This window comes from Rhinatrema bivittatum, chromosome 9 (assembly GCF_901001135.1).
Source record: "Rhinatrema bivittatum chromosome 9, aRhiBiv1.1, whole genome shotgun sequence".
NCBI lineage: Eukaryota > Metazoa > Chordata > Amphibia > Gymnophiona > Rhinatrematidae > Rhinatrema > Rhinatrema bivittatum.
Window position 1 is genome coordinate 104,516,493 of NC_042623.1, and position 10,886 is coordinate 104,527,378.

The 10,886-nt window shown below is 39.4% G+C and overlaps 1 protein-coding gene across 3 annotated transcripts in view; it reads left to right on the forward strand.

Annotated features, from left to right (window-relative positions):
* Positions 1 to 9,357, forward strand: part of NRCAM (neuronal cell adhesion molecule) — a 515,870-nt gene extending 506,513 nt beyond the window's left edge. For all 3 annotated transcript variants that reach the window (XM_029616764.1, XM_029616763.1, XM_029616765.1), the window contains one exon: positions 8,841 to 9,357. In XM_029616764.1, the coding sequence (XP_029472624.1) occupies positions 8,841 to 9,078 (238 nt within the window). In that variant the 3' untranslated portion in view covers positions 9,079 to 9,357. The remainder of the gene's footprint in view (positions 1 to 8,840) is intronic.
* The last annotated feature ends 1,529 nt before the right edge of the window (positions 9,358 to 10,886 follow it).

The window sequence follows — 10,886 nt, forward strand, 5'->3', positions numbered from 1 at the left end:
ATTAAATTCTTATTTCCAAAGCTGCAGAATTAATAGAGAGAAGTCTGCCTGGTTTTTTGGGATTTTTTTGCTGTCTTGCTTAGTAAGGGATCTGCAGTAGAGGTATCTTTTTACATATCAGGTTCTATGTTTAGAGCTAGTGCTGTCTTCTTGATAAGTAAATTTGTATTAGTATCATCAAAAAGTCTGAGTCTATCAGATTAAGACTATTCTATTTATGTTTCAGATGAGTCAGAATTTTCTATAGAGCAGCCATGTGGATCATGTGCCTCCTGAGTAGGAATGACTAAAGAGTCATCTGAAGAGAAATTGGCACATCCCTGGCTCTTCTGTGATTTATTATGTTTTTGTAGGGTCAGTAAACTATTATTTAGCAATGCAGGAATAGAAGGGTCTAGAACTATTTGGAATTGAATAGACCCTGGGTGAATGGACAGTCTTGTTATAATATTGGCAACAACTACCTGACTTGTAAGACATGTGTTTGAAGATTTTGTTCCTTAAACAGCAAACAGTATGAACCAACTTCAGATGGATGCATTCTTGCCTGACAACCACAACATCCTTTTGTGGTATTTTTGTGTTTCTCCAACATGTCTGTTCAAATATGCCTAGAAGGGATGTACAGAGGCAAACAGTTTGTTTATTCATTTTGTAGGTCACGGTTAATTGTTTGGTTAATTTTAAACAAAAACACATTTTCATTTATTCATTTTATTTATTTGCTTCCCATTAAAATCAATGGGGGAAGCAATGAAGCTTATCTAGAGCTCCCAAATTGAGGTTGTCTAACCACTTCTAATGAAACTTGTAGGTAGACATCCTCAAAAATGTAAAGGTCCTCCAACACATTAAATATATGTCAGTGTGGCATCAAAAGTGGTATGAATAGCCCAAGGACCCGCAATAGAGCAAAACACTACCACCTTTGGCAGGACTTCTTCAGAGGAGAAACGCAGCAGCCAGAGTAATCTAATCCAGAGTAGCCAGAACTCTCCAAGGTTCCAAACGTTTGACAAAGGGCACCAGCAACATTGGTTGCATGAGTGGGGCAAAGCAAGCACCAAAAGAGGCAGAGTTGTTCATGTACCAAGTGTAGCATGAACAACTTAAACATAGAAACATGGAAACATAAAAATGACGGCAGAAGAAGACCAAACGGCCCATCCAGTCTGCACAGCAAGCCCCGCACTCCTCTTCTTTTTCTCTTCTCATACCCATCTGTCACTCCTGGCTCTGAGCAACCCTCTGGCTCCACCTCCCTTCCACCCCCACCACCAATGCAAAGAGCAGCGCCGGAGCTGCATCCAAGTGAAATATCCAGCCCAACCAGCTAGGGGTAGCAACCGCCGCAACAAGCAAGCCACACCCATGCCCACCTGCCCACCCAGACCACGCGATTCAGTCCCCGTTGGCCGCTGTCTGCACACAGATCTACTCCTCCTCACTCCCCCCGCCGCTGAAGCAGAGAGCCAAGCTGGATATGCACAAAGTATCAGACTTTTTCCCCTGCCGTTGAAGCAGAGAGCTATGCTGGATATGCACGAAGTATCAGGCTTTCTCCCCTGCCGTTGAAGCAGAGAGCTATGCTGGATATGCACGAAGTATCAGACTTTCTCCCCTGCCGTTGAAGCAGAGAGCTATGCTGGATATGCACGAAGTATCAGACTTTCTCCCCTGCCGTTGAAGCAGAGAGCTATGCTGGATATGCACGAAGTATCAGACTTTCTCCCCAGCCGTCGAAGCCGAGAGCTATGCTGGATATGCACGAAGTTTCAGACTTTCTCCCCTGCCGTTGAAGCAGAGAGCTATGCTGGTTATTCATTGAAAGTGAAGTATCAGGCTTATTTGGTTTGGGGTAGTAACCGCTGTAACAAGCAAGCTACTCCCAGCTTTTTGTGAATGCAAATCTTTTTCCACATTTCCTCTTGCCGTTGAAGCTTAGAGCAATGTTGGAGTCACATTAACCATGTGTATGTTTACTGAATAAGGGTATTATCTCCAGGTAGTAGTCGTCATTCCCGCGAGCCATCCACTCTTCATTCACGTCCTCTAGACTTTATGGATCGACAGTGTTTATCCCACGCCCCTTTGAAGTCCTTCACAGTTCTGGTCTTCACCACTTCCTCTGGAAGGGCATTCCAGGCATCCACCACCCTCTCTGTGAAGAAATACTTCCTGACATTAGTTCTGAGTCTTCCTCCCTGGAGCTTCAAATCGTGACCCCTGGTTCTGCTGATTTTTTTCGGACGGAAAAGGATTGTCGTTGTCTTTGGATCGTTAAAACCTTTCAAGTATCTGAAAGTCTGTATCATATCACCTCTGCTCCTCCTTTCCTCCAGGGTGTATATGTTTAGATTCTTCAATCTCTCCTCATAAGTCATTCGATAAAGACCTTCCACCTTTTTTGGTCGCCCTTCTCTGGACTGCCTCCATCTTGTCTCTGTCTCTTTGGAGATATGGTCTCCAGAACTGAACACAGTACTCCAGGTGAGGCCTTACCAAGGACCTGTACAAGGGGATATTCACTTCCCTTTTCTTACTTGATATTCCTCTCTCTATGCAGCCCAGCATTCTTCTGGCTTTAGCTATCGCCTTGTCACATTGTTTCACCGACTTCAGATCATTAGACACTATCATCCCAAGGTCTCTCTCTTGCCCCATGCACATCAGCCCTTCTCCCCCCATCGAATACAGTTCATTCAGATTTCCATGCCCCATATGCATGACTCTGCACTTCTTGGCATTGGATCTCAGCTGCCATATCTTTGACCACTCTTCCAGCTTCCTTAGATCCCTTCTCATTCTCTCCACTCCTTCCGGCATGTCCACTCTATTGCAGATCTTTGTGTCATCCGCAAAAAGACAAACCTTATCTTCAATCCCATCCGCAATGTCGCTCACAAAGATATTGAACAGGACTGGTCCCAACACCGACCCCTGTGGCACTCTGCTCAACACCGCTCTCTCTTCAGAGTAAGTTTCATTTACCATCACACATTGTCTTCTGTCCATCAACCAGTTTGCAATCCAGGCCACTACCTTGGCACCCACTCCTAAGCGTCTTATTTTATTCGCCAGTCTCCTGTGCAGGACTGTATCAAAAGCCTTGCTGAAGTCCAAGTAGATGACATCGAGTGATCTTCCTTGATCCAATTCCTTGGTTACCCAGTCAAAAACGTCAATCAGATTTGTCTGACAGGATCTTCCCCTGGTGAATCCATGCTGCCTCTGGTCCAGCAATTCATCCGACTGTAGATTGTTCACTATTCCTTCTTTTAACAGCGACTCCATTACTTTTCACACCACCGAGGTGAGACTAACCGGTCTGTAATTTTCAGCCTCCTCTCTGTTTCCACTCTTGTGAAGCGGGATCACCACCGCTCTTTTCCAATCACTCGACACCACTCTCGTTTCTTGGTATCTATTGAACAGGTCACACAGCAGACCCGCCAGCACATCTCTGAGCTCCCTCAGTATCCTGGGATGAACCTCATCAGGCCCCATGGCTTTGTCCACTTTCAGTTTCCCAGCTCTTCCCATACATTCTCTACTGTAAATGGAGTTACATCTACTCCATTCCCCTCTATTTTCTTGTTAACTAGCGACGGTCCTTCTCCAGGGTCTTCTTTAGTGAACACAGAACTGAAGTATTTGTTTAATAATTCTGCCATTTCTTCATCTGTCTCCATCCATTGATCCTTTTCACCTTTCAGTTTCAGTATACCACTTTGGACTTTTCTCCTTTCACTGATGTATCTGAAAAATGTTTTGTCACCTTGCTTTACCTCTTTGGTGATCCTTTCTTCTGCTTGAATTTTCACTTTCTTGATTGCTTTCTTTGTCTCCCTCAGTTCCACTAGATATTCTTCCTTGTGTTCTTCTCTTTGGGATTCTTTATATTTCTTGAACGCTGTTCTTTTAGCTTTTATTTTGTCAGCCACCTCCTTTGAGAACCAGATAGGTCTCATTTTTCTCTTGCTTTTCTTTACTTTTCTAACATATAGATTAGTTGCCTTGGTAATTGCTCCTTTTAGTTTGGTCCACTGTTGTTCCACATCTCTCTTGTTCTCCCAGCCTTCTAGTTCTTCCTCCAGGTACTTCCCCATTTCATCAAAGTCCGTGTTTTTGAACTGCAATACTCGAGTCTTCGTGCTACTTCTCCGTATCCTATTTGTGATATGAAACCATACTGTTTGATGATCACTGGTGCTGAGGTGGGCACCCACCTGGACATTAGAGACATTATCTCCATTAGTGAGAACTAAGTCGAGTATAGCTCCCTCCCTTGTGGGTTCCATTACCATTTGTTTGAACAGAGCCCCTTGTAGGGCATCCACTATCTCTCTACTACTGTTAGATTCTGCAGAAGGGATTCTCCAGTCTACATCCGGGATATTAAAATCTCCAACAATCAGCACTTCTCCCTTCTTTCCCATCTTTTGTATGTCTTCAACTAGAGCTTTGTCAAGCTCTTCTATTTGATTTGGAGGCCTGTAAATCACTACAATAGAAATGGAAGCCCCATCATCTTTTTTTAGGTCAGCCTATAGAGCTTCTTTGCCCCATCTTCCTTGCAGCTCAGATGCTTGGATATTGTTTCTGACATAAAGAGCCACTCCTCCCCCTTTCCTGTCCTCTCTGTCCTTCCTTAATAAGTTGTAGCCTGGTATTGCCATTTCCCAATAATGAGATTCCGTGAACCATGTCTCCGTGACAGCAACAATGTCCAAGTCTGCCTCTATCATTAGGGCTTGCAGATCTGGGATTTTATTGACTAAACTACGAGCATTTGTGCTCATAGCTTTCCAGCCTTTCTCATTCTGGTTACAGCTTTTTTGGGATTCCTTTAGTGTCTTATTTAGTTGAATTTTCTTATCCACTTCACCCTTTTCCTTTACATTTTTATTTGTATTTCGGGGGTGACATTTCTGTATGCATTGGGTTTCTTCTCTCTTTTCGGATATTACGTCAATCTCTTTCGCAAGATCTTCTTCAATAGCTAATACAGAGAAGGCTTTTTGCACTTTTGTAACTTGATACAGTGTGTGTCTCCACATCACAAGTCTGATTCTACAAGAGCCCACTGTAATTCTGACTTTTGAGTTCCTTAATGCTCTATGTGAGTGAGAGGGTAATCTTGTGGGCTGCACAGCTGTCAAGAACGGGTGTCTGTGGGTCACAGGTCTTATCCTGCCTGAGCCCACTGTAAACCCCTTTTGTTTTGACTTTTGGTTTTTATGTGATAATGTGGGATTAACTCCTGAATTATATAAAGTGGGTGAAACTTTCTTTATTGCTTCCAATACAGCTGTATCATTTTGAATACTGGCAGCCGATGGTCCGAGTGCAGGAGGTCGCTCCCGGACCCCTGCTGGACTTTTGGCAAGTCTTGTGGGGGTCAGGAGGGTCCACCAAGATTTGACAAAAGCCCCTTGACAAGACTTGACAAAAGGGCCATCCAGTGCTCCTACCATGTGACAGGGTCCGACCAATGGCACGGATACCCTGTCACATGGTAAGGGCAAAGGGCCATCGGTGCCATTTTGATTAGTGGCAGCCAACAGCCAGGGAGCAGGAGATCGCTCCAGGGACCCCCACTGGACCACCAGGTACATGTAAAAAGTTTTTTGGGGGGTTGGGAGGGTGGGGGAAGCTAAGGTATTAGTTTTAAAGGGTCGGGGTGGGTTTTTTGTTTATCGGCTCGGGCGCAGGCCCGATGAAAAAAAACCCACATGTGAATTGGAACCGGAATCCGAACTGATTCCGGTTCCGATTCACATCTCTACTAGAAATCAGTGTTTGCTGGCACTGCTTCTATATCTCTTAACCATTATTTTGCCTCGGTGAACAAAGAGAAAGCAGTGCGTATGTCTCTTTTGTCAACATGATTTTAGCAATGGGAAGTCTTATCTTACCAATCTTTTATAATTTTTTGAAGGTGTAACTAAGCATGTAGATAAAAGGTGAACTGGTTGATATAGTGTATTTGGAATTAGAAGGCATTTGCAAGGTCCCCATGATAGCCCATGATAGCCTCCTCAGGAAATTACAAAGTCATGGGATAGAAGTCAATATCCTAATTTGGATAGTGAACTGGTTAAAAGATTGGAAACAGAGAGTAGGACTAAATGGTCAGTTTTCAAAAGGAGAAAGTTTGTTAGTGGAGTACCACAGGGATCAGTTTTGAGACCTGAGCTCTTTAATACATCTTTAATGATCTGGAAAAGGAATGATGAGTGAGATGATCAGATTTGCAGATGACACAAAATTATTAAAATTTATTAAAAAAGCATCAGATAGTGAGGAAAATTAGAAGGACCTTGTGAGACAAGGGGACTGGGAAATTGAATATCAAATAAAATTGAATGTAGAAAAGTGCAAAACAATTAATTAATCTCAATTGTATGTACATGATGCTGGGTTCTGTTTTGGGAGTCACTATTCAAGAAAAGAACCTTGGAGTCATTGTGGGCAATATGTTGAAATCCTTTGCTCATTGCATAGCAGTAGTCAAAAAAGCAAAGAGAATGTTTGGAATGATCCAAAAAGAAATGGAGAATATCGTATTGCCTCTGTACTGAGGCATGATACGACTGCACCTTGAGTATTGTGTGCAGTCCTGGTCACCCCATCTCAAGAAAGACATAGTAGAACTAGAAAAGGTGCAGAGGAGGGTGACAAAACTGATAAAAGGGATGGAACACCTCTCCAAAGATGAGAGGCTATGCAGTCTAGGGTCCTTCAGCTTGGAAAAGAGGTGGCTAAAAGGGGGCATGATAGAAATGTATAAAATCATGAGTGGTGTGGAATGGGCAAATAAAAGGCACTTATTTACCCTTTCAAATAATACCAAAGCAAGGGGACAGTCCATGAAACTAACAACCAGCAGATTTACAACAGATCATAGAAAGTACTTTTTCACTCTGTTTAATATCAAGCTGTGGAATCTGGTGCCAGAGGTCTTGATCAAGGTGACTAGCATAACGGGATTTAAAAAAAGGTTTGGACACGTTCCTAGAATAGTCCACAACACATTATCTATGGTAATGAATATGCCTGAGATAGATTACATGTACTTATTTTATCCTGAAAACCAGGCATTTTAGGTGTGCCTCCAAGACTGAGTTAAAAACACTGATATAGGAGACCTTTCTAAACTGAGTGTGAACTACAGACTCGAGGCTGGTTGCCAGGCCATCAAATCATATTTTTCAAACTATAGGAACCTATGTATGCAGTAGGCAATATTCCCATTGACATAAAATGGGAAAACTCCTTCAGTATGTCAGGTCCATATGTGTATTTATATGAAGGTTTGCATTGAGAAGGAGAAACTGTAACCCCAACTATTTTTCTGTTGTTGGGAGGGTATTCCTCACATCACCATATGTCACAAAATAATAACATGCAAATAATTGATTATTAGAAGTCATTTGTTATACATTAGACACCACTTTTATTTCTTATTTTGTTGGCTATGATAGTCCTGTTATCAAAGAATATTTTTGCTTGCAATTTTTACTTTTTTTTTTTTAGTTAAAATGCAGACTTTTTTCCCTTTAAATTTAATGGAAATCTTGCATTAATGAATTCTTAAAGTACTTTTCATTATCAGGTTATGGACTTGCTTTACTCCCTAGACAATTTTCATTTGTTTCTTCTGCATATAATAGAATGTACTGGTCTTTTGAAAGGTAAGGTATAAAATTGTCACACTGGCCTACATATTATATATAGAGACCTTCATTTTCATTGTTTTTATTTTATTTTTCCTGGGATTTCAGTGTTAAAGAAAAAACATCAGTGGCAAAATTACTTTTCTACTGATTTTTCTCCTGTGTGTTATAACAGTCATTTTTTTCCACTGAGTATTTTTGTTATAACATTGAAATTCCCAGGGAAAAAAATAAACTCTGAAAATGAAGGTCCCTAAGTATATAGAAGTGTCTTCCAATGCACCACTTTGGTTATTTTATTTTAAAGAGAGAAATTTGGGATATTCTATTTATCTAAATTCATATTTCATGTTGTACCCTGCAAGAAACAAGTATTTTGGACATGTGAGTAATAACGGGGTTGTTCAAATAAAAAAATAAATAAACAAACAAATAAATAAATAAAATTATCCAAGGAGTCCAAAAATGGAAATGTTAAACAAATTAAACTTCAGGACATATCATAAGCATTGTGTTTAAAAGAACTAGGTACTTGATTTTTTTTTTTTTCATTTACAAGTATGTTAATGCTTGCACTTGTTTCCAGATTGCTTTCAAATCTGGAAGCCAAGCCATATCTAAAATAAAACCACCATGCACGGTAGAAAATGCACTGCTCAGCTGACGTCATGTTTGTAAATCATTGCTTCTGTATACACTGTTGGGTAAATTTTCAATAAGCTGACAAAGGGTGCCCATACTTTAAGCCCACACAAAATCACAAAGTAGCTGCATAGTTTCTCTTTCAAGAGCAGATGGTCATGCGGATAATAAGCATGCACATACTTTAAATTATCTCCAAGCATGTAGGTTCTTTTTACTGCAGCTAAAATTATGCCCATTGCAAAAGTACTCACAAACTTTTAACAACTGAAAGCTACGTGGATTCAGCCATTCTACTCACTTAACTCCCATTTGTACCCACATAGTACCAGACTAAATTTTTGAAAATTTATCCCTGTATTCAGATCAACTACATCATTATAATCTGACTTTATTTTGCCTCCAGGCTCACTAGATGACATGCATTTTTTTTTTTTAGAATTTGCATGGACAAATAAAGGGCAGGGGCTTCACTGTTATATGCATTGCATAACTCTAATTTTCAATTCATTTTTCCAGTGATGCAGAGGACCACAAACCTCTTAAAAAAGGAAGCCGAACACCTTCAGACAGGACTGTGAAAAAAGAAGACAGTGATGATAGTCTAGTTGACTATGGAGAGGGCGTAAATGGTCAGTTCAATGAGGATGGCTCATTCATTGGACAATACAGTGGTAAAAAGGAGAAGGAACCTGTGGAAGGGAATGAAAGCTCTGAAGCTCCATCTCCTGTCAATGCAATGAACTCCTTCGTTTAATCTAGAAACTTGCAAACATCATTATGTTCTCCATTTTGAAGGCATTTGTACATCTCACTTCTCATGCCATCAGGGTGCAGGTAACAAAGTTCAGTATATTTTGGGAATGAAAACATGTACTGTAGTTCATTCAGTCTATGATACAGTAAAATACGTTTCCATTAAGTAGTCTGTTAGTACAAAGCAGAGTCTAAAACTCATTCTTTTTTGTTCAGAATATAAGTATCTTTCAAGGTACTGACCCAAAAACATGTAACAAAACATTTTCTGAATATGTTATCTCCTGTAAAATATATATATATATATATATATATATATATATATATATATATATATATATATAATTCATGAAAAAAGCTACACATTTTACAAACATATCAGTGCATGTCAATACAACTTTGATAATTGGGTATGTAGTCCTATTTGAATCGGATATGAATTCTGTTTTCATTGTCAGAGTGTTATAGTAGTACTGTATTATATAGAACTGCAATGTCTTTGTGGACATTGTTGTGAAATTGGTGATTATATGTATAGCTATGTCTTTTTGCAAGACAGTTTGGTAAAGTATGTATATATTTGCTGAATAATTTAAGTATGAGAAACATACATTTGCTGATGCTTCCTGAAATCCAGTTATCTGCAATTTGCTTCTATTCTTCGATAGCCTCCTTAGGGCCTGTTCACTAAAGCTTTTCTCCCATTATGTGTCTATGAGAAAAAACTTAGTGAATCAGGCCCTTAATCTCGCAAGTATTACAGCAGTACAGTATTATGTTTCTCTACCACATATTTAGTAAATTGCTGCTAGCAAATAAAACATTATGAACTGCATTGCATTTAGGAAATTTTACAATTACGTAAGTAAAATTGACATGGGAAAGGCTATTCTAGAGATTACAGGGCAAATGAAACTTGGTGCCTTTATGCACATATTCCACAATGCACTGTACTGCTAAACCTGTTAGTGTTTTAAACTGTGATTGATGGTCTACTGTCATTGCCAAAAAACTAGCTTAACTTGCTAAAAACAGAGAAAAATGTATAACAAGTTTTAAAACCATTGTGCTGCAATGCAGAAGAGAGTTTTAATTTATATAATGGTTTAAGGGACACTAGAAAACCTTTTTTTTTCTTGAGAAAAGCTTTATCAGCATTTCACACATGCTTTCATGGCCTTATACAGTTTATACATATATGGTTGAATTATGGTTCAGTAATACAGAGCTTGGTTCTAGAAAAGTCTATACTAACAATAGCACTCCAACCTCCAAAGCACAACTTGACCAATGTCATGTGTACTGAACTTTTCTGGAAATAATATTATATAATGCTAAACTTGTCAATCACAAAAGTCAAAACATTTGATGAGTAATGCCACAATTTAAAGGCAGAGGTCACTGTGACAACATTTTCTCTTGCATAAACAGTTCTTCAAATAAAATGCTCTACCTTCAATTAAGAAATTATATAACAACCTATGGTTGAAAGAATGCTGAATTTCATTTGCCAATAAATTGGTTTTCATAACTTGCATCAAGTTTAATTTTAAGTAAGCTTTTATATGTAGATATTTTGTTGAATGTGTAAATACACTTAACGTGTAGATGCTTTTAGCTGTTACAATGATTCAAAACTGCTTGTGTTATACTGTGTAAAAAAAAGTACTACAGCCAATGGAGTGCATGATATTTTTAAAGTAGCTGCATACAGGAAATACATTTATTTTGCTGTGAAAATGAAATACTTATCTATTGTACTTATTTACTGCAGATTTCCTAAGCTTGGGCATTACATCATACAATTGT